General features: G+C 46.4%; 1 protein-coding gene across 2 annotated transcripts in view; it reads right to left on the bottom strand.

Moving 5' to 3' along the window:
• The window catches only part of TCF7L1 (transcription factor 7 like 1), a 158,882-nt gene that overhangs the window by 60,084 nt on the left and 72,292 nt on the right, over positions 1–26,506 (bottom strand). The window contains exon 4 of one of the 2 annotated variants that reach the window (XM_047853063.1): positions 213–332. The exons of the other annotated variant lie outside the window; for it this stretch is intronic. Coding sequence (XP_047709019.1) covers positions 213–332 — 120 coding nt within the window. The remainder of the gene's footprint in view (positions 1–212; positions 333–26,506) is intronic. 2 annotated transcript variants of the gene reach the window in all.

Genomic DNA, 26,506 nt, shown 5'->3' with positions numbered 1-26,506 from the left:
GAGACACCACGGTGCTCCCTTCCCATCAAAACACATAAAGGCAGCATGGGAATCTCAAGCACATAATGACGCCAAGCCGTAGCCATAACACGTTCTGGAATTAGTTCTTTTGAAGCACCATGCCAAATGATTATTAATAAATGACAAAAACACTGAGGGTGGAAAAGCTTCAGCTGAGTGCATACCAGTCTTGCACATGTTAACCAAGGTACCTGAGGTTCAAGTGGAAGCCAATTCAAGTTACTCATTGTTGAATAACTACTGCATGCTGACACTTGGCTGCATTGAGGTCTGTAAGACTCGTAGGAGGCTCCACTCGAGAGGTCTGTAATCTAAATGGGGAAAGGAAAAAAAAAAAAAATCCATGCCCTTTCATTCAAGAGTTTTTTTAAAAAATGCAGCAGCATACCGGGGAAGTCTGAGGCAAAATAGCTGCTTCTAACAATAGAGAGGCAGAGAAAGAAGGGAGAGAGGAGTGTTCGGGAAGATTTCTTGAAGGAGACAGAAAACTAGAAATTTGCAAAGAGGGGGCGCCTGGGTGGCTCAGTCGGTTAAGCGTCGGACTTCGGCTCGGTCATGATCCCCCGGTTTGTAAGTTCGAGCCCTGCATGGGGCTCACCACTGCCAGTGCAGAGCCCGTGTTCAATCTTCTGTTCCCCACTCTCTCTGACAACTCCCCCTCCCGCTTGTGCTCTCTCTCTCTCTCTCAAAAATAAATAAAACATTAAAAAAAAAAAAAAAAAAAAAGAAATTCGCAAAGAGAAAAAAATGCAAGCAACACATCCCGCACAGAAAAGGAGAAACCTGAGTAGGTCCCACAAGCAAAAGGCTCAGGGGGAAATGTCTTCAAGTAGCATGAGACTGGGGACCAGTGCTGGCCTTCCCACTCACCACAAATGGCAACGGAGAGCCATCTGGTGAGCTCCATTTGGGGAGGAGGAAGGCAGGAGACATACCTCAGTGACTGCCCCCTAGAGTAAGAGTAGATGTGGAGCCAACAGAGTGCAGCTTCAGAGGTCATATTGTCATAATGGCCGCGGTGTCAGGTTTGGATGAGGAAGTGAAGCTAAAAACTCCTCAAGGCAGTGTAGGACCATTCTTGCCATTATTTGAGGCGTCGCACAGAAAAAGAAGGGGAGGAAACTCTTGAGTGCTATGTGTTCACAAATGGACAGGTGTGGATTTGGCTGGATGTTGGCATTTTACTGGGTTGGGGCTTTATCTGACATGGGTTCCACATTGGCCGTTGGTAGCCCTGGGCTAGGAGGAATGCCCCAGGGAAGCCAGCAGCCATAAGGCTACCAACCTCACGGCACCCATGGGAGCATTAAGGGATCAGATTAAGGGAACATAAAGGATCAGAGATGGGGAAGGCCTGCTGGGTAACATGTAAGTCTCCCTCCTGCTGGGGTCCTGTAGGTAAATGCTTAGTTGGATTTGAACTGATCCAGACAGTGGAAGAAGTTCTCATCACCTTCTTATAGCTTGATGTTTTTAGACTCTGCATAATTCAAAAACTTTCCTCGCCATAAAAAAGAAAGAAAGCAAAAAGAAACTTGAAAAGGAATATTTACAGAGAAACAGAAACAAGCTATTCCTAGAGCCAGGTAGTTGTCCAGGTCCTAAAGCCCAAATAAAGTCCTAATAGAGAGTTTAGTTAAAATACTAAAAATAAACAGTGCCTATATTTATTTTAAAAGTTTCTAAAGTCATCAACAAATTTAAAAATATACCTGGGGGCCTGAATTATCTCACAGGAACTAGGACTGCTTAAAAATGCATCCAATCCTCCGGGTGTCCTCCTCAAGCCACAGTCTGTGAGTCTGTCAACAAATTTCTATTCAGTGCTATCATGTAGAAGGCACTGAGGATGGGGCACTCTCAGAGTCAGATGAGAAAACCCTAGTGTTCCCACTTCTGTTCCCACACTGGAAAATGCTGAGCCAAAGGGCATGCTGTATAAAAACGTTGAAAAGGAAGACAAACCCTTTAAAAGGGTGACCTTGGGTGTGCCCTTCCCCATGGAGTTAAATGTCACTGCTCTGAGAACTTGTACTTTCTGATTTCCTGATTTTGCAGAATCCAAAGCTAGCATAACGAATTTAAACCTTCCAGTTTCCTTCCTTTCTCCATTTCCTTGAAAACAAAAACAAAAGCCACAGACTTAATATTTCTATTAAAATACAACTTAACAGAAAGCGTCACACGTTTTTACAGTTACCGTGGTTTAGGGAAAAAACACATTTCCCTCTCTCCTTTTTTTTTAAACTGCAAGATTACTTTCTCAAATTTCAGCGAGACATTAAATTCTGCCCCTGAATAACTTAGCCCATAAGCATATGCACCATTTTAGGCCATTTATAGCTTTAATTGTCCATATGGGTTTCTCAGTTTTCTCTCTCATTTGTGACATGGTGACTGTCACCATCAGGAGGGAAATTCCCACGTCAGTCCTTTGGGTTTTCCCATTCACACCTTCAGGGATGACAGCCTAAAGGTTATAACATCCTACATCTCTGCTGCCTCCTAATGCTCCCACTCTCCCACTCGTTTGTATTCAAGAGGGGAGGAGGTGAAGGGACAGCATCCCCTCCATCCTCCCCATGAGGAAAGGCAGTCTCCCAGAGCTGTCCCAGGAAGCCGCGTATGACTGCAGCACTTAAAATGATGTGTGGTACACGTAAAACACACATCAAAGACACCGTACGGAAAACGAACATGAATGACCTTAGTAATTATTTTTATACTGATTATATGTTGAAATGATAATATTGTAAATGAACTGGAATAGTTTAGGGTGTGGGTGTCTGGGTGGCTCAGTCAGTTGAGCGTCCCACTCTTGATTTCGGCTCCGGCCATGATCTCACAGTTCGTGGGTTTGAGCCCTGAATCAAGCTCTTCTCTGACTGCAGTGCCTGCCTGGGATTCTCTCTCTCTCTCTCTCTCTCTCTCTCTTTCTCTCAGTCTCTCTCTCTTTGCTCCTCCCTTTCTCAAAATAAACAAACTTAAAAAAGTTTTTTAAAATAAAAATTTAGTAGTTTCCTTTTAATTTTTTTTTTTTTTTTTAAGGAGGCTACTAGAAAATTTTAAATTACCTCTACGGCTCAAGTTATATTGTTATTGGATAGTGTTGCCCTAGAGGGATCGATGCAAAGTCATCCAGAGGGCCAGGGACGGACCTGGGCTAACCACTGCTCCCACTGCATTTGGGGTCACAGAGTTCCTGAGGAACTGGGAAGAGCTTTGCATAAAGAGAAAGACTGGTCTGCCCTGTGCCCGGGAAGGAGGGGCAGAATCTGCCTGTCCGGCTGTGTCCATGGCAGAGCAGGGCTCCAGCCCTCATGGCAGCAGGGGGAATGGGTACAAGGACCCGAGGGAGGGCCAGGGCCCCAGTGCCTGCCTGGATGGGAGCCTGCACCAGAGCAGGGAGGTTGCACGCACCTCCAAATAGGCACTGCAAAGTCCTCCCGTCTAAAGTAGCCCCTGGCCCACTAGCACAGCCCCTGGACTGTCTGCTTTTCTGCCCTGACCTCAGATCCTGGGACAGGGACTGGCACACAGAAGGCAATCTGTAAATGAGTGCTGGAATGAAGAGTGAACGAAGGAACCCAAGCGGTGGCCCCTGCAGTGCATGGTGACCCCGGTTGCAGGACAGCGGCTGCACCTAACTTGCCGCCCTGGGAGCTGCCACAGTGACCTGTGTGTCAGAGGAAATGGAGGAGCCGGGAGCACGCAGGGCCCGGTGAGGGCTGGGGTTCCACCTGGGGTCTGGCTTCACTGTCTCCTCCCTCCGTTGCTGCCATTTCTAGCCGGTTTGCTCTGGCCCTTCCCTAAGTATCTAGAAGACATACCCCAGCTAAGCCTCCTCGGCCCTCCTCCCACCGCAGGTGCTCTCTGCCTCTTCCTCCAAAACTCCTCCTGGGACACAAAGGGTGGTGTGCTGGCCTCTCCTCCCCACCGGCTTAGGGACTCTGTGAATGGGGCTCATGTCCCACTCCTGAGTCAAGGAGAGCCTCTCCTCATGTTGCCCCCAGGGGTGCAGTGCCTGTCCAGGGGGAAGAGGCACTCATCTGGAAGGCCACCCCCTTCCCCAGGCTTCCCACATCACCTTCCTCTCATTCCACTTTCCTTCAGTCAGGTAGGCCCAGACTGTTTACACTTTTCGTCGCTTAGCATCACCCCTACTTTCATGAGTATGCCCTCTGCGTGTGAAAAATCTGGGAGCTTGTGCACCCCCCCATGCCTCCTGATGGTGCCAGCCCCTCCCCCATCATGCTCAGAGTCCTGGAGGGCCCCCATGGAGGCCCCCTGATTGGTCAGCCCCTGCACACGGCACCCCTCCTTCCTCCCCATTATCCTTAGCTGCAGGCTGTCTCCCCCTGGACTGTTTACACAGCTGCAGAATGAAGGGACTTTCATTTCTCCCCGCCACCCCCGGCCCAGGGTTAATGCATGTGTATTTCCGGCTCCCTACAACTTGGGGCAATGGGAATGCTAACCCAACCCGATCTCCTGTAAATAGTCCATACGCTGATGATTGTACTTTCGGGGGATGGCAAAGAGCGTTAAACTGCTTTCAGCAAACGGTCTTGTGGGTGCCTACACAGGGTGCACGCAGACTTTCTGCAGCCCAAGACAGAGCAGCTGTTCCACACCATGAAAGCCCCATCACGTAAGGAACTGAGAGGTGGCCATACTGCAGACCTCCAGGTGAACACGGTTCCAACCAGGAACTAGGGATGGGCATCCCATCCTTGATTTGGCTATGGTAGAGTCCAAGGCTTGACCAAGTATTGGCGGCAAGTTGCAGGAAATTAAAAAAAAAGAAAAATCTCCACTTGACAAACTATCCAATTCTAATAAATATCTGAGAACTGTAACTAAAGACCCTGAAAGTATTTTAGGCTTCTCCATCCTAAGACTTTACCTCAAAGAATGACCTCCTCAACGATACGTCAGGCAAGATGGGAGGAAGCAGACACAGAAAGCATTACTTTATTAGCCTACGGTAGTAATGGTGGTATCCCCAAGTAATGTGGATTATACAAGATCAGGGTCCTAATAAAAGAACTCACGACAGTGACTTCAGGTCTGAAAAATAACATATAGGATGAAGCTGGTGCTTTGACACCTCCATGATGGTTGACAGGTTTAGGGAACAAAGCGTTGGGGAATCTCAATCACGGCCAGTGTCCCCTGTTCTCCTTCCAACCCTCTCACTCCACAATTCCTGGAAAGTCATGGACGTTTTGAGACTTCTGTCTCTAAAAGAGGAACTGTCACTTTGCATTCTGACTAACTTCCTTCAAGGAACTCAGACTGGGGTTCTTGTTAGCTCTTGTGTTCCCACTTGCCCCTGGATGACACACTGTCCTAGGGATAGATACATACCACCAACGACCCTCAGTAAGGAATCTGTACTGTAGGAACCAAGGGTCGTTTTCCTTTTCCACTTACAGAAGGAAAAATTTTCCTTTCCAAGAGATTACCTGACCTGTCTTATGGGGTGGCTCTAGCCGGAAACCTGACAAGCCCAGCACCTGCCAGTCTCTTGACACACCTTCTCTTGAAATCCTCCCTCTGGGCACCAGGGACACAGTAGCATGTTCGCACCATCCAAACCAGACACACACCCCTAGGAGGGGAGCCCTCGGGGTCTGACCCAGGTCAGAGACCCCTCTGCAAGGAATCCTGGGAATGACAGACCTGATTCTGTCTATGATGTCTTCAAGGGGCCCAGGACAACCATGATGACCCAAGTTAGCTCAGAGCAAAGGATGGAGCCCAGAAGAAACCTGCTTATGTGCAGCAAGTGTCACGGGGACTAAAATACTTGCTGACACAGAGGGGCCTGAGCTGAGGAATCACTTCAGCGTTGCTAAAGTCATCTTGGCCAGACCTGTCAGGTTGTTGTGCGGCCAAGCTTTTGGTTTTTATCATCACTAAAAAGGTACAAGGTTTACCCTTGCCCTTAAGGTCCTAATGCCTTGGTTAATGATGAGTCTTACAGTTGTAATGCTTCAGCCACATCTCAGCTAAGTTCCTCGAGGGTCTGGGTTGAGAGAGAGTATTCACTCCATTGTACAAAAGAGGAAATGTGTCCGTGGCCACAGCACGGTGACTCCCAGTATGGGGACCTGCATCTTTTCCACCCTGCCCCTTAGGAACTATACTCCCAGGCATCTCCAGAGAGTGATGATAAACCAATACCGCCACCCATGGCTGAGTTCTGCACTGTAAGATATGGAAAAGGCTTGGGGGAGAGGAGGGGAGGACAGGCAGAATCCAGAAGTAAATTAAACTCAGAACATCCAAGTGCTTTGAGCTAATATTGGTGTGTTATTTCTACTTAGTGTGGATCCAGGCTTCAACTGAAGGAAAATAAAAACAACTTTGACAGCCATTTCCTTGCTTTCTTTCTCCACCCAAGAGGCACCAGTGGTTAACAGTATGGTGGCAACAAGTGGGTCAAAGGTCAGCCCCTCAGCCAGCACCGGTTTCCATGGAGACGGGGGCTATTCATCCAGCACACAGAGCCTCTTCACAGTCACTTACACACAATTGAGCTATTACTGAGAGCCCAGGAGAGCTGTGTCTGGAGCACAGTGCACTAGACAGGGCAGGGTTTAATGGAGCTGATTAAATGGTAGTTGGGGAATTATTCCAGAGCAGGATTTGGGAATGCCCTTCAGAAACAAGTTAAATCCCCAGGTCTCATCCCATTCCCCACACTCTCCCCTTGTGCTAGAATAATGCCAGTGTGTCTACACACTCTGGCTCACCTTACCCTTCTTCCCACACGTCCAAAGTTGAGAGGATAAACCCTTGTTCTGTGATTCCTGGACTTCTGGCATCTGTATCATTTGCTCAGCATTGTGGTGCATTTGTGACTTAAAAAGACATCAACCCAAAAACAAAGAACGAAAATTTAAGTAGACAATCCACTTCAGGCATAAAATGAATTCCAGTGGATGGTGAATGTGGTTCAAAACCCGTACTTCTTAGAGATGAGAGAGGCTTCGACATTTGTTTGGGAATTCTTGAGATCTCTTTTTTTGCAAGAATGGAGGCATTCCTTCCAAAGTTGCACTGCCATCTGTAATTTATCAAACATTCTACCAAAATTTCTGCAGCCTTTAAACAAGAGAGGTAAAAAGTAAAATCAGCACAAAGGCAAAAAGCCTTATTAAAAGATTATCCTCTCACATAAAAATTTTAGGTGAATGTTTTATACAGAACCACCAAAAACTGGAAGGAATCCAAATGTCCTTCCACAGGTGAATGGATCAGCAAACACAGGCTCATCCACACAATGGAATACCAATCAGTAACGAACAGGAGCTACTGATTTAAGTAGCAACGTGAATGAGTCTCAAATACATTTGACTACACGAATGAAGCCAGACTCAAAAGACTACGCACTGTATGAATCCACTTAGATGTCATTCTGGAAAAGGCAAAACTAGAGAGACTAGACAGTGGTTGCCGGGGTTTGAGACTAACTGTAGGGGAGGTGTTGACTGAACGGGGTTGCCAAGAGGGACTTGGGGGGTGGGGGGCGGAGTGGACTTGTTCTAGATCGTAAGTGTGGTGGTACAATTTGTTAAAACCTATAGAAATGTACTCCACAAAGAGTGAATTTCACAGTATGTAAAAAATAAATAAATAAAGTAATAAGTAAGTAAATAAGTAAATAAGATTTAAATTTAGTCCTTTAGAGAACAAGCAAGAAAACAGTGTGCTGACTCTGCAGGCCAGGATAAAATAACAAATCTGCTTTGTTCTCCTACATCATATCGGCCAAGCTCTAAGTACAGCCCACTCTTTTAAATCTCTGTTGCTGTGATCTCTAACCAGGTTGAGGTAAAGATGAACACATTCAAGATCTGAAGCGCTGGATGGATGATCACAACTACTCTAAGGACACCTACGACTGGGTGGGGAACATCAAGATTTATATTTTTTGAGACGTTGCTCTTTGTGAGTATGCCAACCGAGGAAAAATAATAGTGGAGGAGATGCTCCTTAGTGGGCAGGAGAGAAAACAGTGGAAAGAAGGGTGAAAGGACAGCAGTTATGATCTCAAGTGGGTTCATGGCCATATGTTGAACGGGAGTGATCAAATTCAAGGTCCTCATGCAAAGGGTGAACGCAACCTCACAGAGGCCATGTCCCATATCCCTGATGTCTACCCATATCCCTGAAATGACAGTTTCACCAGGACACTCAGATCGCTCCTGTGGCCTGTGTCCAGAACAGTACGGTCCCCACCGAAGGTTGAGTAATGAGTAAGTGAGTGCAGAAACTCGGAGGAAAAAATCTGATTCAAGAGAAACGGTGAAGAAAGACATGGTGGATTTACACACACCATTGGGTCAAGTTCAGTATTATTAAGTCTCCTGAGATTTTAAATTACAATTACAGGGTTGCCTGGCTGGCTCAGTCGGTTAAGGGTCCAACTTCGGCTCAGGTCATGATCTCACTGTTCATGAGTTCGAGCCCCGCATTGACTCTCTGCTGTCAGTGTGGAGCCTGCTTCGGATCCTCTGTCTCCCTGTCTCTGCCCCTCCCCTGCTTATGTGATCTTGCTCTCTCTCTCTCTCTCTCTCAAAAATAAAATTAAAAACATTAAAAAAATAATAAAATAATAATTACAAAACCAAACACACATAAAGCACAAAACAAAACCAAAATAAACCGCAAAATAAAAAAACAGAAGGCAGGCAGGCCAGAAGGAAAGGCACAAGAGCCGTAATTCTCCAGCTCTAAGCCCCTCAGCCCTGGGGCGTGAGCCATGTTGGCTGCTGATCTGGGAGGCTCCCTGGCTGGCCCTAAAGAGAACACAATGAAGACACCAAAGAATCTCAACAGGGTGACAGTGACAGATAGTTAACTTGTCTATTGTCTTTCAACGTCCAGGCACTGTTCCAAGTACTGTGCTAATATGAACTCAGTTAATCCTTACAATGACCATCTCAGGTGGGGCGGTCAGAGTACCATTTTACATATGAGAAAACAGGCACAGGGAAGCTATCTGAGTAGCTCAGGGTAGGATCTGAATCCATCCTGACCTGACAGTCTGCACACATAACCGCTAAATGTTATGGAAAAATGGGGGCAAATCCATGACAACAGTTAACAGAGACAAAGTACTATAACCACAGACCTCCCACCACCGAGGGTATAGAAGTGGGATATGACTGAACTGACAGCACATGTCACAGCTACACATATGACAATAACTTTGGGGGAGTCAATTCTGCCCCACGGGTGCCTGAAACAGGAAGCTCCTTCAATGGCGGACATCCTCCAATGGTGCCTAGGGAATGGTGTTCTGCTTTTCAAATACACCCCCTTCTAGGAGATCCAGATTAGAGCAGCAGGCTGAAGATGTTCAAAACTATGTTGTCTAGAGATGTTCAGTGTGAAGAGAAGACAACAGGAGAAGGCTGTCTTCTGAAGAGTGAAAGGCCGTCACGTGGACAAGGAGGAATTCAATCTGCTCTGGGCTGCCCCCATCACTGCAGGTGTCCAGGCAGAGGCCAGACAACAAATTGTTGGACCAGATAGCCCTGTGATCTCAGCTAGTGATTAATTATTCTCAGATGCGAAGTGATTCTCAGGTCTCCAAGAGCAATTGAGGAATGGAAAAACCCACTTACAACTCAAAGAAGAAATACAAACAAGGCTGCTGGGAGGAAGCATCAGCCCGCCGAGAAGAGATGTTCTTCTGTGGCTGGGCCAGTATTGCAGTCCTGGGGTCGGAGGCATCCTAACAGACCTGATTTCCCAAGGGCGCTGACCATCAGTGACAGAAAGGAGCTGTTCCTTCGGGCTAGCTTAGCAACCTCATCCGTCAACAAGATTCCTGCAGTTTCAAAGTATTTTCAACGTGCCCTATAACGTTTCTGGGAACATTTATATGTTCTTCCCCCCTGAAGAGAGCACTAATCCTGAGGGAACGGACATTTAAAAGTCAAGGGATCTATCCAAGCTTAGGCTACGTTTTGGAAAGCTTAAGACATTTGTTCCTTTACACAAACTAACAGCTAATTAGAAGGCTATATCCACCCACCCCCTCAGGCTTTTCCTCTGGCGACACAACCAAGCCAACTGTACACAGTGTAGGGCCAAGGAAAAACAGTGAAAACTTGAAGCTATTACTTTTTTTTAAAGACTTATAATCCGTTTGACTGTGCCCCACAAAAATGAGAGTGCCGTGTAGAGGTACAGAAGGAATGGGTACTCTGTGGGAGACCGAGGTATAAACAGGGTCAGCCCATTGCAAGGAAATTCGGCAACGAAGAGCTGTATAAACGTTCCTAGCTTTTTACTCTCGTAAGCCCATGTCTGGGAATCTAGGGTAATAATGCCAAATTCAGAAAAAAAGCTTTGTACATAATAGACACGCCCTGCATTATTATTTATGACAGTAAAATACCAGAAAACTACAAATTTCTAAAAATAGAGGAATGGTTAAGTGTGTCAGTTGGACGTGCTATGGGAGAATATCACACGAAAAAAGCAAGACTCCAAATTACACCTCAGTAAGAAGACACTGATGGTTAAAAAGAAAGAAGTCTAGGGGAGCCTGGGTGGCTCAGTCGGTTAAGCATCTGACTCTTGATTTCGGCTCAGGTCATGATCTCACGGTTCGTGGGTCTGAGCCCCTCCTCAGGCTCTGCACTGACAGTCTGGAGCCTGCTTGGGATTCTGTCTCCTTCTCTCTCTGCCCCTCCCCTGCTTGTGCTCACTCTCACAAAAAAAAAAAAAAAAAAAAAAAGAAGAGAAAGAAAGAAAGAAAGAAAGGGAGAGAAAGAAAAAGAAAGAAAGAAAGAAAGAAAGAAAGAAAGAAAGAAAGAAAGAAAGAGGAAACAAAGACCCTTAAAGAAAGGAGTATAAAACTTACACACCACAAGGAAGGTCTGCCAGAAGCTGGACCAATATATTTGAATGATTATGTTTGAGTGACAGGATTACTAAGTGATGTGGAAAAGGAAAAGGAAAAGGAAAAGGAAAAGAGAAAAGAAAAAAAGAAAAAGAAAAAAAACCTTTCCTTAATATCCAAGTTTTCTTTAATATACACTACTTTTCCCTCCCTTTCTTCCAATAGCTCAGTTAACACAAGGAAATATTCCCCCTGTACATGCTTCTCCCCAGACCGGTGTGAAACTTCCCTATCTCCTTTCTAGAATGTACGCCCACATATAAACATACATGTATGCAGATGGTCACATCTTTTTCTGCCTTCCTTCCTTTCCTTCTTTTCTTTCTCTTTTTTTTTCTTTCTTTTATAAAATTAGAATTATATCACACTTTTTCCAATAGTTCCCCAGCTTCCTTCAAAACAAGGCCCTAATTTCTAAGAACTCTGTTACCTCAGCAGCCCATATCTCAACATCTGCTTCCTTGCTTCCTGACTAAATCCAAACCATTGAGAACTCCTTGGGGACCCTGAGTCAGGTGCACACCTTAGAGAGAGCCCCGACCCACTCTTCCTTCCCTTCCCTCAAGGCTTCCCTAGGAGTCAGTCTGTGTTCCATACTCACATAGGCTGTTCCTTCCCCAGCACCACGTCCTCACCCATAACTGGACACTCCCTCGCTTGAAATACAGTCCCACCAGGCTGGGGACCTGATCTTGTCTTATAACTCCGTCCCTAAGACACCCCCAGACTGCTAGCAGCTACTCAATGATGACTGAATAAAAAACAAATACCCAATACCACCAAATGGTTTATGGCTGATTGTAAGCCAATCAAATGTCTTAAGTATTTGAGAAACTGCTCAGTGAAGACAAATGCCATGAACCCCAAAACCTTATAAGGAGGATGGGAAATAAGACATAGACGAATTCAAAGATGTAGCCAACACCGGTGGTTCCTGTCAAAATGGTAGAAATAGGGACTAAGGGTAAAGTTTTTCCTAAAGCTACATCTACAGAGCCTACAGCACTGTTCTGCATGGCTGGGTAGATTTCTTTTCTCTCCTCACCCAGCACCCCCGCCGCTGCCTTTTCTTCCAAAAAAAAAATTGTTTGTTTTTTTTTTTTTACATTTGTTTATTTTTGAGAGACAGAGATAGCGCGTGAGTGGGGGAGGGGCAGAGAGAGGAGGAGACACAGAGCCCGAAGCAGGCTCCAGGCTCTGAGCACAGAGCCCAACACTGGGCTTGAATCTACAAGCCAGGAGATCATGACCTGAGCCACCCAGGCGCCCCTCCTTTTCTTGATTATTGTTACTAAATTTTTCTTTTTGAAATGAAGTTATGGAGATAGTAGAGGGTAGTTTTTTCTATTAATTAATCTCTTCACTTGGTACAAATGCTATATAGAGCTGGTGTTGTTCTGCCAACCCCTCTCCTTACCCAAGTTTTCTGAAATTTGGATGGTCTGGGAGACCCAGAAGTGGGGTCCCGGTGGCCAATGCTCTAGTAGTTTATGGGAGGAACGGATCCCCAGTGCCTCAGGGAGACCCTGTTTGAGTCGAGAACTAGGAGTGGTTTTGATTTTGTAAGCAGAGAGGAGACCAAACCAGTAATGAGAGCTCAAAGCGCACCGGTGTGGGACCAAGAGGAATCCAAAGATATTCAGTAGGCAAGGCTTTTGTAGTTTGCTTTCTTAGGCAGATACTAGAAAAACAGTAAAACCACATAGGAGAGAAGACTCAGCACTAACTCACTCTGGGCCCAAACGCTTGTCTTGTCCCAAGCACGCTATGCACGTTTTTTCCTACATCTGACCGTCTCAAAGTCCCCATCTTGCAGAGGACACCATGCATTAGTTGCAGGGTAAGAAAGTGGCAGAGGTGGTATGTAAACCCAAGTCCACTCTCTGCTCCCTGCCTTAGAAGTGAGACCCTGTGTTCATTGTGTGGTCAGTGCGGATGCTCTGGAGGGTTGCAGGCAAAACAGTGGTATGAAGAAAGGGTGCGGCAGCAGGTTAAAAAACAATGAGGATAAAAAAAAGGGAAGGGCTGGAGTTGATTCTGGGATTGGAGGACAGTGGCAGAGACTCAACAGGTCCTGGGGACTGAATGATGATTATGGGACACGGGAGGGAAAGAGGAATTGAAGACTGCCTTAGGTGATCAGGAGAATGGGAAGGCAGGTAGGATAGAGAAGTTGGGGGGACAAACTGTTACAGCCTTAGATTTCCACCAAAACATGGAAACGGCACGGACATGAAGGGCAGCAGAGCTCAGCGTCGAGAACCCTGACTCTAGGTCTGCCCAGCGTCAACTCCTGCCCTTGCCACTTGCGAACAGGGAACCTCTGCGAAGTCATTTATCTGTGCCTCTGTGTCATCAAGTGTTCAGCAGAGGTAAAGACCAGCACACACATCACAGGGGGTTGCTTTGAGGGCTAAAGAATAAGTTCGTTGTGAAGACTTAGCAAGTGCAGGCCACGCAATGTTAAATTGCGGTCTGCCGTACTTCACTGTCCGTGGTCCCCTGTGCACTTTTCCCTGGGCGTGGCTTCCTTCTTCTCCCTCCTTGCTGTTCTCAGCACACCTAAATCCAGTTGGAGCTGGGGATACCCGCACCCTCACATCTTATTTATTACTGAGACAGAGAGACACAGAGCGTGAGCCGGGGAGGGGCAGACAGAGGGGGAGACACAGAATCCGAAGCAGGCTCCAGGCTCCGAGCTGTCAGCACAGAGCCCGACACGGGGCTCGAACTCACGAACCGCGAGATCATGACCTGAGTTGAAGTTGGACACTTAACAGGCTGAAAAAATTTTTTCTTTCTGATAATTCATTATTGGTGTATAGAAATACAAACAGATTTTTCTGTATTGATCTTTGTATTGATTTTACTGAAATTTCTTTAGTAGTTCTAACAGTTTTTTGATGGAATCTTCAGGGTATTCTATACATAATGTCATTTGCAAACAGTGACAGTTTTACTCTTTCCTTTTCCTGATCTTAGAGGAAATACTTTCAGCTTTTCACCATTCAGTATAACGTTAGGTGTGGGCTTGTCATATACGGCCTTTATTTGAGAGGTATGTTCCTCTACACCCAAAGAGGGTTCTTTTTGAATCATAATTTTGTCAAATGCTTTTTCTGCATCTAGTGAGACAATCATATGATTTTTTATCCTTTATTTTGCTAATGTGGTGTATCATACTCACTGATTTGCAAATGTTGAACCATCCTTACATTCCTGGAATAAATCCCACTTGACCCTTTTAATGTATTGTTGAATTCAGTTTGCTAATATTTTTTTGAAGATTTTTGCAACTATATTCACCAGGAATATTGGCCTGTGATTTTCTTTTCTCATGGTGTCCTTGTCTGGTATCAGTTATCTAACAATAATTTTTAATTTAAAAAATGAAACTAACTCATTTACCTAACTGTAGTTTTAAAAAGTGTTATTTCCAGTTAGGAACCATCTCTCTGTAAATAAAATGATATCTAATGTAAAGAGACAAAAAAGAAACACTAACATATCCATTACCTAAATTAAACAGTGTAACATTTTCCCATATTGATCTTAGAATTCTCACCTTATTTTTTTAATTAATTATTTTTGAGAGAGCGCGCACATGTGCACGTGCGTGTGCATGAGCAGGGGAGGGGCAGAGAGAGGAAGAGAGAGAATCCCAACCGGGCTCCATGCTGTCAGTGCAGAGCCCGACTCGGGGCTGGAACCCACGAACCATGTGATCATGAACTGAGCCGAAATCAAGAGTCTGAGGCTTAACCAACTGAGCCACCCAGGTACCCCATCACCTAACTTTTTTGAAAAAAGAAATAAAGTGATACTAATACAGCTAAAGCCCCCAGTCTCAGCCATACATTTCCCCAGACATAACTATTTTCCAAACATGCTGTTTAGCATCGCTCTGCATGTTTTAATACTTTCATTACATATGCACCATCTACAATTTACAGGCTCAATTTAGGGGTTTTCTCCAACTTTTTATTTTGAAAAACTCCAAATTTATGGGAACGTTGTAGGAGAAATATAATGAAACCCCATCTTTCCTGCAACCAGATTTACCATCATTAACATGTTCCCAAATTTGCCTTAGGTTTACCTTTCTCCCCTATACATGTACACACACATACTTTTATTTTGCTGAGCCACTTGAAAGCAATTTATAGACATTGTGATACCTTATCCTCCAATATACCTCAGCACGGATCTCCTAAGCACCAGGACAATTCTCCTACATAACCACAATATGATTATCATTCTCTTGGGAGTTTTAAACATTCATATAAATGGCAGCACAGTTTAGATATTCTTTGGCCACTTGCTTTTTCTAATTAACATTAGACTTTTGGAATTTGTTCGTGTGTTAGTACATGTAGATCTGGTTAATTCCCTGTATTCTACTATATGGCTGTGTTTATGTGTCTATTTATTTTCTATATCAATAGCTACTATGTTGTCCTAGTTTAGGCTATTAGATACAGTGCAACAATGGCTATTCTTGTTCATGTCTCTTGTGCCACATGTGAGAGATCTGCTGGGTCATAAGATATGTGCATCTTCAACTTTTTTTTTAAGTTTATTTCTTTTGAGAGAGACAGAGAGTGAGAGAGAATCCCAAGCAGGCTCTGCATGGTCAGTGCAGGGCCCTATGTGGGGCTCAAACTCATGCAACTGTGAAATCATGACCTGAGCTGAAATCAAGAGTCGGACGTTTAACTGACTGAGCCACCCAGGCATCCCTGTGCATCTTCAATTACTAGATATTTCCAAGACATTCCTCAAAGTATTTATAATGATTTAAGCATCATTTATTAATGTATATCCTTGCTGACACCTGCATTCTCATAATTTAATATTTGTCACCTCATTATGGTTTTAATTTTGCCTTTCTCTGATCCTGCATCTTTCTTTAAACAGAAAGTAAAGAACATATGTTTTTTTTTTTTAAAAAGAACACATTTAACCTTTTCTGAACATCTTATATCATCATCATTACCCTCCATTACAAAGTACCTTTCTGTATCATTACTTCAGTGTTTCCCTTTGCCTAGATGGTCACCTGCACTTAATCTGCAAACGATCAGGCTGTCTAAAAACCAAGTACTGTTCTTTAACCAAGTTAGTAAACCTTAGGTAAAAATCCAGGGACCCCTCCCATAGACAAAAGAGCAAGACCTCTAGTAAAGGACACTATGTCAGTTTTTCAGTGAAACTAAACACTTCTTAGATCTTGATTATATGATAGAAGCTTAATCCACTAGAAGTGTAATACTTAGATGAGAGGCGCTAACTCCCAACTCTGGGAATTAGCAAAAAATGGACAAGACAGAGGTTAGAGATCTCAGCACCTCACCTTTCCAGAAAGATGTACAGCCTCCCAGCTTGAGGCAGTCAACTGCAGGGAACACAGAGCAGCCTCATTTCAATTACTTGGGAGGGGGAAGGGCAGAAAGAAGAGGTGGGCGGGGGTGTGAGATGATGCGAAATACACCCAGTTAGGAAGTTCAGAAGACCTAGATGCTGGCTCCAGCTCATTTTCCTGGTCTGTAAAATAAGATAAACTAGATGGCTTAAAGTTTTTGTTCTTTCAACTCAAACATAATGGTTTTACAATACCATAAAAGCCTGTGAAAAATTCATTTCCCTTCAGCCCTGCATAAAACTGGGGTTCGTAAAGCTGATCCTGAGTCATCGAAAACAAAACAAAATGCAACAAAAAAGATTCCCTCTTCATAATTTAAGAAGTTAGAAAAGTGTAGGATGCATTTTAGAATACTTCCACTGAAACGGCTAAAGTTAATTTTAGCGTTTTGACGAGGGAGCATTTATCGTCTGGAAAGCCAAATTTCTTAATGGATAAAAGACACATACATGAAATTTTTAGCCCATAAATACACAGTGAACACCTCGCAGGTACTCTTCCAGGCATGGGAGAGAAAAACACCATTTCTGATCCCAAGGAATTCATTATCTAATGGAGGAGGCAAAGGAGAAAACAACAGTTTTAGTATAAACTAGTGCTACTTTAATGCTAGTATAGGGTATTATTGGGGGAAAGGGTACAGAAGTCAATCGGGCAAGGAATTTCTAAGTCAGTGGTGGGTAGGGGGTGTCAAGAAACTGCTCCAAGAGTAAACGATGCCAAAGAACCCTGAGAAGCAGTGGTGAGCACACAGGCACAGACTAGTAAGCGGTAGAACGTTGCAAGTCACACGGCTTCAGAGCATGGTGCTGGGACACGGGCCCAGAAGCCATGAAGCTCTGACACCAGTCGTGACATCAAGGGTGAACAGAAAGTGAAACAGAAAGTGGCTTCCCTCCTTTAGACTCATTTCACTTTAAATGAGGATCTTGGAAATTAAGAGTATAGAACACCCTAACTTTCCTCTTCTGTGAACAATTAGTTTTATGAAAATCAAATATCTTGCTAAGACAGCAGGTTACGTTTTTCAGGTGAAAGTCGGTATAATTTGCCTGGTTGGTTTCAATCCTGCCTATTTCATGTTTGCAATGGTCAAGAATAGTATAGTTCACTGGATGATCTGGTCAAGTGATTTATGAACGCTTAGGCTCAGTGAAGATGCCCATCATGCAGAAGGGTGTTCTTAGTTGAAGATGTTAGAGTCCAGACACAGTGAGGGCAAGAGGTGTCTACACCAGAAGTCAATCTCAACACACATGCAATTCACCTTCTGAATGGAAGATGGTTAGCCTGTGAAAACTTCTAGCCAATCACCAGCATTCTAGGGATAATGAGGTCATCAAGAAGACATCTCTCTCCCCTCCCCAGGGTTCTTCCAGCCCCTGGACAGAGGGAAGGAAGGAGAGTGAGCTCCAAGCCACGACGAGAGCCAGTGCTAAGTGTTCCCTTGTGGGGCGCAGCCCGAACACCTCCTCACCAGGGCCTCCCCCTCACTCCTCCAGGCTTGAGTAGTCCTTTTTCATTAAAAAAAAAAAAAAAAAATTCTTTTTAATGTTTATTTTGAGAGGGGGGGAGACAGAGAATCTGAAGGTATTCCAGGTGATGGTTCACTCTGTTTTGCCAGCCACTTGTCACATGTTTTGTAAAGACTGGTCTTCCTGTTTGTTCCCCTGCATTTTAAGCTCCTGAGGGCCAGGACCCTATCATATTCTACTTGGTAACCACAGAAGGTGTTCAGTAATTGTTAAATGGATGGACGGATGCGTGCACACCAGGCATCCTTCCAAAGCAGGCAGGCAGGCATGCAGGCAGGAAGGGGGTTGGAAATGTTGGCCTGATTAATTTCACAACATGGACGCATTCTAGAAGCAAAAGAAAGCACGGAAAATGTGGACTGATGTGTTTGTTTTGTTTTGTTTTGAGGCAAAATGAAGAAGGTAGGATGAACCGAGTTAACATCGCTAACCACTCACTGAAAGTTGTTTGGAATCCATCATTCCGGAAAACTCCGAGCACAGCAGAGCGCGAAGTTCCCAGGTGGTAAGTGGGGTATCGAGTCTTCACAGGCAACGGAAAGGGGCCAATTGCATTTTGCACAGTTATATACCTTCTCGACAGATCCCAACTATGATTTCCGCACCAGTCCAGTAATTCAGGGGGCCGGGAGTGGTAGATAAAAGGTGCCTGGAGCCAGGGTGAGGAGAAGGCTGGGCAGAGAGGGCCCCAACTTACCCACACTTTGTGAGCCTCCTTTCATCCCTTTGGAATAAAATCTGCATTCCTTTTCTGGGAGAAGGGCAGCCCTGCTCCCCACCTAACACAGCCCTGAATGTGGTGGACGTGGTGCCCCCCAAGCCAAGCTCCGCAAGGAGGCTGAACCCAGGCCAGCGTTAGCACAGAGGAGAAAGGGAGATTGTCCCCCTGGCCCAGCTCAAACATTTCATTCTCTTCCTAGGCCTCAAAACCCTAATTTGACCACAAAAACCTGGCCTCTGGTGTTTCTGTTATGAGTATCGGATTCCTTCGGCTGAACTTGGCTGTTCACTGCCTGAACAAATTACATTAACAATACAGAGAAATGTATACAGGGCCTTAAAAACACTGCTGAGCAGGGACCAAAACAAAGACGGTGGTGTCCTAGCAACAAACCTCACCCCCCAGCAGCCTCCGGCCCTGCCAGGGATTGTAAGCCATTGAGCTCCTCTCTTCTCTGCAAACAATTAGGGACAGAGAAGTCACAATTAGAGATGGGATTTACAGCCAGAGGAGCAATCTATAAATCACGGCGCTCCCACCCCCAGCCATTCCCAGCCAGATAATCAGAGCCAGATGTTCGCCACAGCTGCTTCAACGTGGGTACACTGTTGTCCGACTCGACCACGCTCCTGCTCTGAGAACCAGCAGAGGCTCCAGCCAAAGCATCCTGCCAAGCCAGAGGGGGCCTCTGCGCCCTGGAGCAGCCCCAACTGTATGAACAGTTGGGTCATGTGGGAAGCGTTTGGGAGAGCGACTGCAGAGATGCAAAGCATCTCCCTGGAGAGCAGTGCGGGTCCCGGAAGGCCCTCCAAGCCTGCATGATTCGGCGATGAGGGCCACAGTGACAATCAGCAGCAGCTGACTGCAGGTGGTGGCAGCATTAACTTTCACCCATCACTGGCGAAGTACTGAGCACTGAGCTGAGTACTTTGCAGCTACCCCCCTCACTGAGGAACATTCAATTCACAGATGAAGAAACTGAGCCTTAGAGAGGGCGACAGTTTTCTAGAAGGTCCCAGTGCGACTGAGTGGCAGAGCAGCAAGTTAAAGTTGGGTCAGCTTGACCGTGATGCCCCAATAACTTTGTTAAATTGTGGAATGATGGAGAGACTCATTCAGGATGCAGGGCTGGCACTTTCCAAGTTACTCTCTTGACTGTCAAACTTGGAAGAGACTTGTGGTTACTTTATTTCTCCATAGGTGGCTGGTGTTTTAGATTTCTTGGCTGAACCAAGTCAGATTTTAGGACCTGGGGCCACGAAACAGCAAACTCCGAGGGTGGTAAAAAAAAAAAAAAAAAAAAAAAAGCTAGGCTACCAAATGTTGCCAAGGTTTTTCTCTTAATAGACCTCCTTTTTATGCACGTTTTCCTTCATTTTCTTATTTATTGAGATATACATACAGTAATGTGCACACATCTTAAAGGTACAGCTCAACTTACTTTTTCATATGTATAAACCCATGTAACCACCGCCAGATGAAGAGATGGAACCTTCTAGAACCCGTTTTACAAGGTTTTTCGCATGTCCCTTTCCCAGTCAGCATTCCTCTGTCCCCAAGGTAGCCACTGTTCTACCCTTTATCACCAAATATACTTTTGCTTGTTTTTGAACAAACAGAATCACACATCGCGCCTTTGGCGTAAAGACAGGTCTTCTGTAGAACTTTGGTTATTGTCAGGGTCAAAGCAAGGTTCCGGATTCAGAGTTACCAGCAATGAAAGGCTGAGATAACATAATTAGTTCTGCCTGCTACATCAGCTTCATGAGACTATCCCATGACACTTGTAACCCCTCTTCCCAGAACCCTGCTGGTGTTGTCTAAGATGCCCTGTCCTCAAGGGGTGGACAAGTCCCTGGCCATTGAGCCTCAAGCACTGCCGGTAACTGAATCTGGTAGTAACAAGCTGTGTTTACCCCACTTGTCACTCTCCATCCTTGACACCCTGACAGCCACCACCCTTCACTCCTCAGGAAGGGCAACAAGGCATGAAGGATGTGGCTGAGGCTCTTCCCGGGAGGGGAAGGATTAAATGGTCTGGAATGTCTGGGCTCCAAGTCCTCTCCAGGTTCGGGCTGCTGAGGCAAAGCGCTCCCAGTCACCCTCACACCGCTCATCACCCCAGGAGACTCTCGGCGGGACGCACTCGCCTAGGACGAGAGGAGGCCACCCACTCACCGTCCCCACACAGGAGCTGCCCCTGCTGGGTTGGGCCTCTCACCAGGAAATCTAGGCAGGAAAGCTCCATGTGGGGTTGGGGTCGCAAGAAATTCCAGTTGAGGGGATGAAAATGGCCAATATGACAGACAAGAGATTCTGAGAAAGGCGAACACTCCTGAGCGCTGAGAGGGGGCAGGGTTTTCTTTTCTTGGCTTTCTCCTCACAGTCTTGACCACCTCCTAAAGCACAGTGCTGCTCACCTTAACTCCTTGGCATGGCCCCAATTTCACTTCCCAGGGTACTTATTTTTAGCTGCACTGAACACCTGTTTGTTTCCATGACTGCTTAAAATTCTAAATCTGTTGGCATATTACGACACAGGACACTTCCAAAGGATCTAATACTACCAGCCGGAAGTGGCAGACCCTTAGGAATTCATACTCTCATCCAAGTATTTATGGCTGACACATAAATACAGTGACCCTACCTTCCAAATAAAACATCAGGGCATGGGATTTCACGAGGGATATTTTTGGAGGTGTCATTTGGATGGAGAAAGAGTAGAATCACAGCATATTCTTGATTTGTGGGGATACGTCTGATTGTCCGTGATGAAGATCATTAGACAATTTCAGAACCTGAAACTGAGGTAGACAAAGGCCGCTCCCAAGTTCAGCATTTTGAAGCCGAAAGCAGACTCCTGTTGCAGCCGTTCAGGATCCAAAAAAGGCTACAGTCCGTTCCCACATCCAGCCCTAAAAGACCTCCATTGCCCCCAGCACACAGGACAACTGGAGGTTTCTCCTTCCTTCTCTTTGTTCTCCCCTCCATCTTCTGGGCTTCCCTTGGGTCACCTCATCTCCCCAGACTCAGCCTGCGCACCTCCCTTTCACCTCATCGCCTACCCCACCCACTTCCAGGACTCCTCCATTCAAACAGCCTCTTCTGCTGGGGGGCCAGGTTGTGTCTGGTTCTAGTCTCGGGGGAGTTTCAAAAGGCTGGTCTACTGCCTGATCCTGTAACCGACACAGGAGGGTCCTCTGACCTTTCCATGACTCTGTCTGGACCCCACCATGGCCCCGACCAGAGCCGGCTCAGAGGGTTGGTGTTGCTGTACCGAGGACCATGCACACCCACCCAGCCTGTGACTGAGGACGTCCCTCCTCAAGGACTGAAGATACTGACGTGCACGTGCACGGAAACATGAGAAAACTCTCAACAGTAGGAAGACCGCACGCATCTGCAGCAACTGGGTACCGCACACTTTCCCGCTCCAAACTTTACTCTTGCGGGTCCCCCTGCTCCATCTTCTCTCCTCCCTCGCCCAAGTACGGCTCTTCAACACACAGCTCTTGGAAAAAACCGTCAAGACCCCAGGCTTCGTGTGCCTTCCTTCCCCAGAACCACAGGTCGAACATGTGAATGCTTCCCAGGGCCAGGCAGAGTGTAGTCCCCACAGTAACAGCAGCCACAATAATAATTATCGGGTGTGTCCTAGGAGGCAGGCCCTGCACCCGGCCTTTCACCTGAACTAACCATTGAACGCCCACAAGACTTAGTAGGAGGCACATCACTACCCAGATGTAGAGAGAGACCAGGTCATGCCCACTGCTAAGTGGTGGGGCCAGCGTTTGAGCCCGGCCCCGGCTTTAGCCCAGACAACTCGGCTCTGAGGGAGGGGTGGGTACAGCCCATCAGAGGGGTGCTGCTGTTACCCTGCAGGAGTGCGAGCCTTGCACTGCGACACTTCTGAGACCCTCTATACCTCTCTTGTTTCAAGAGGTGTTGGAAATATGGCCTTTTACATGACATTCTTTAATTCTGTAAAAAGTTCCAGCCCCAGGCCATATCCGAAAGGAGACTGGGACAGCGGGCACGGGTCATGCCTGCTCTGAACGCTGCATCGTGCAGCTGCCCAGGCACTGCTATGTGAGGTCTCTCTTCCCACGCCTGGAATTATGATTTAAATGTTTGTGGTTTCAGATAGCTCTTCTTACTGACATTATAAGCTAATGGAGGACAAGGAGCAGGTCTTCTCATTCATCATGGTTTGTGAAACCCTTCACAGCCTCATGACCTCCTGAGTAGAACAGAGGAGAGACTTACCTACACAGAGACCCTACTATGTGCCAGCACTGTTCTAGACCCTTCCATGCACCAGCTCATTTAATCCCCATAATGACCTGTTGAGTTCAGTAATATCAACCTAGGTGCCTTTTTTTTTTTTTTTTTTTTTTGGAGACAGAGAGAGACTGCAAGTGGGGAAGGGGGGCAGAGAGAGAGAGGGAGAGAGAACTCCAAGCAGGCTCCATGTTCAGTGTGGAGCCTAATGTGGGGCTCGATCTCACAACCGTGAGATCATGACCTGAACCTAAATCAAGAGTTGGACATTCAACTGGGCCACACAGGTGCCCTGCCTTTTCTTTAAAAAAAAAATTTTTGGGGGGCGCCTGGGTGGCGCAGTCGGTTAAGCGTCCGACTTCAGCCAGGTCACGATCTCGCGGTCCGTGAGTTCGAGCCCCGCGTCGGGCTCTGGGCTGATGGCTCAGAGCCTGGAGCCTGCTTCCGATTCTGTGTCTCCCTCTCTCTCTGCCCCTCCCCCGTTCATGCTCTGTCTCTCTTTGTCCCAAAAATAAATAAATGTTGAAAAAAAAAAATTAAAAAAAAAAAAAAAGCAAAAATCCTTTTAAAAAAAAAATTTTTTTTTTAATTTTTTCTAATGTTGATTTATTTTTAAGAGAGACAGACAGACAGAGCAAGAGCAGGGGAAGGCAGAGAGAGAGAGAGAGAGAGGGAGACAAAGAATCCAAAGCAGGCTCCAGGCCCTGAGCCATCAGCACAGACCCTGATGCAGGGCTTGAACCCATGAATGACGAGATCATGACCTGAGCCAAAGTCGGGCACTTAACCAACTGAGCCACCCAGATGCCCCTGAAAAAATTTATTTTAGAGAGAGAGAGAGAGAAAGAGCAAGAGTGGGGGAGAGGGGCAGAGGTAGAGAGAGAGAGAGAATCTTAAGCAGGCTCCATGCTCAGTGCAGAGCCCAACATGGGGCTCAAACCCACGACCTTGGGATCATGACCTGAGCCAAAATCAAGAGTTGGACGCTCAACCGACTAAACCACCCAGGTGCCCCCCCTAGCCTTTTCCTTTTACATGAATGAAGATTGTGACGCTCAGAGGGGCTTAGTCTCTTTCCTAAAGTCACAGACTTTAGTGGCCACACCACGCATGCTCCTGCCAGCTCACGGAACAGACATAGGTAACTGCTGAGATGCTCTATCTTGGTGGTTCCAGGCAGGGAAATCAATTCCCAAATTAATTAGTGAGGGAGTTGTTTATGTTTTAATGGCTCTCAGTAAATAATAAAGTACTTGGATTCCTGGATAACGAAATTCCCTGAGCTCTCAGGACCATGTTGTCTGCCTTGAAGCCTGAACACTGTCCGAGCTTATTCAGCAGTGTTGCCAAACCCCCACTACGTGGGGGTTGTTCTCAAAGTGAAAAAGCAAAGCTGTCTCCAGGAATAGACCCATCACGCTGTGTAGCAAGAGGCAGCACCATGTGGGTGAAGCCTGGTGCGGCCCCTGGGCTCTAGCACTCCTGAGCAGTGTGACCCCTGGGACAGTTTCCTTGCTTCCCCACACTTCACTTTCCCTACCTGAAAATGGGAAGATGAGGATGGTGCTCACTAGGGATCCCTACCTCCCAGGACCGGTGTGAGGATTAAATTATTTGAAATCCATGTTTAGAACCGGGTCTGGCACATGGCAGAACTCCAGGAGCCGTGTTATTGCTCAGAACCTCAAGTTGCTGCTCCTTTGTCATCTCCCATGGAAGGGAGATGTCCCACCAGACAAGGACAAAGGGTCGGGAACAACCCGGATGCACCCAACCCTCCACGCTGTCATCTGACGCTTCCTTCAGTGGCTTACTGAAAACTTCCTGCCTTGGACAGTCTTGGCTATGTCCCATTGTTTATGGTGGGTTTTGCTTGATCCTCTTGGGTTTCCCAGGTAGACATTCTATAAACAGTGGTTGTTTTCCCTCTGGCTTTCCAGTCTTTATTGTCTTGGCTACTGTACCAATGCAACCCTGTTCTCTCCCTCCCTGGCCCTTGCACTTCTTATCCGTCTTGTCTACCTGGCAATGACCCTGACACACTGCTAGAGATCCCGGCCATCGGGAGAAACTTCAGGGTGCCAGTGAGGGACTGCAGCCATGACAGGCCCAAGACCTCCCCAACAGGGTACACAGTTCCCAGGAGAATCTGGAATGAAGATGAGGACATTCAGTATGTGTGGGAAAGAGCCAGGCAAGACAGGGGGCCTGGGAGGCAAGGGAGAGGCAGAGCTGAGGTCACCATAAGGAGCGAGTAATGGCCATATCACGAAGAGTGCCCCCCATGAGGCCTGACACAGGGCTGGGACTCAAGTACTGGTGAATCAGCACTGACCTGTGAAGATTATGTCCTGTCCCCATGGGCGCAGCCTAAGACAGACCCTCCCAGATCCTCCCCTTCTCTAGGATTTTAGGTATACGGAAATTCAAATGCTGTCTTTCCTTTCTTTTTCTTTTCTTTCCTTTTCTTTCTTTCTTTCTTTCTTTCTTTCTTTCTTTCTTTCTTTCTTTCTTTCTTTCTCTTCCTTCCTTCTTATTTATTTTGAGAGAGAGAGAGAGAGAGAGAGAGAGAGAGAGAGAGAGAGAGAATCCCAAGCCAGCTCTGCACCATCATCACAGAGCTTGATAAGGGGTTCAAACTCATGAACCTTGAGATCATGACCTGAGCACAGATCAAGAGTCAGACGCTTAACCGACTGAGCCACCCAGGCATCCCTCAAATCCTGTCTTTTCTTACCAAGAGACCTCCATATCTCAAATGGAGTTCCTTTCAAAGAAGGTAGACAGTTTCCTAATATATTAACATCCTTTTTTTTTTTTTAATGTTTATTTTTGAGAGAGCAAGCCAGCATGAACTGAGGAGGGGCAGAGAGAGAGGGAGAGAGGGAGAGAGAATCTGTGCTGACAGCACAGAGCCTGATGTGAGGCTTGACCTCACGACCCTGGGACCATGACCTGAGCTGAAATCAAGAGTTGGGCGCTTAACAGACTAAGCCACCCAGGCACTCCTAGTTCATTAACATTCTAACTGATTTCCCCGTCTGCTCCACTGGACTCCTGGGGAATGTGCATGTAGGATACATTTTGGGAAGTGGGGGGAGTCATCTTATAATTTGAAAATGCAGTATTTGCAGCAGTAGGCTTCCATGCAAAGGTGTTGCTCCCTATTACCAGGGTGCACTCCCCAAGCCAGCCCTGAGAGATAGCTTGTCAGTGTCAACGCTGTACCTTGGGAAGACACAGGAACTCGCATTTCAATAAGCACCCGGGATGATTCTGAAGCAGAGGTCCATGGACCATACTTTGAGAATCACTGTCCTGATGGTTCTGCAGGTCTGACGCCTCTGAGCATCCTCCCTATAGTTCTCTACTCCCTCTTCTGACCCAATAAGTCCCTTCAGATATTCAGGGTCCAAGCAGATCCTCCCAGGAGCACGGACAATGGGCAGATCACAGGAAAAGAAGCAGGCCGGCCAGCAACTCCTGGCACCGCAGCCCCATCCCCAAACGATGGGACATGGAAGGGGCCACAGAACATCCAGCTGAGTCTTCCTGTCTCATTCATGTACCCAAACAGGACAAGTGCCAGTGACCTCATA

Source organism: Prionailurus viverrinus, chromosome A3 (assembly GCF_022837055.1).
Source record: "Prionailurus viverrinus isolate Anna chromosome A3, UM_Priviv_1.0, whole genome shotgun sequence".
Lineage (NCBI taxonomy): Eukaryota > Metazoa > Chordata > Mammalia > Carnivora > Felidae > Prionailurus > Prionailurus viverrinus.
Note: the sequence above shows the minus strand (reverse complement) of the source record. Positions and strands in the feature narration are given on the sequence as shown.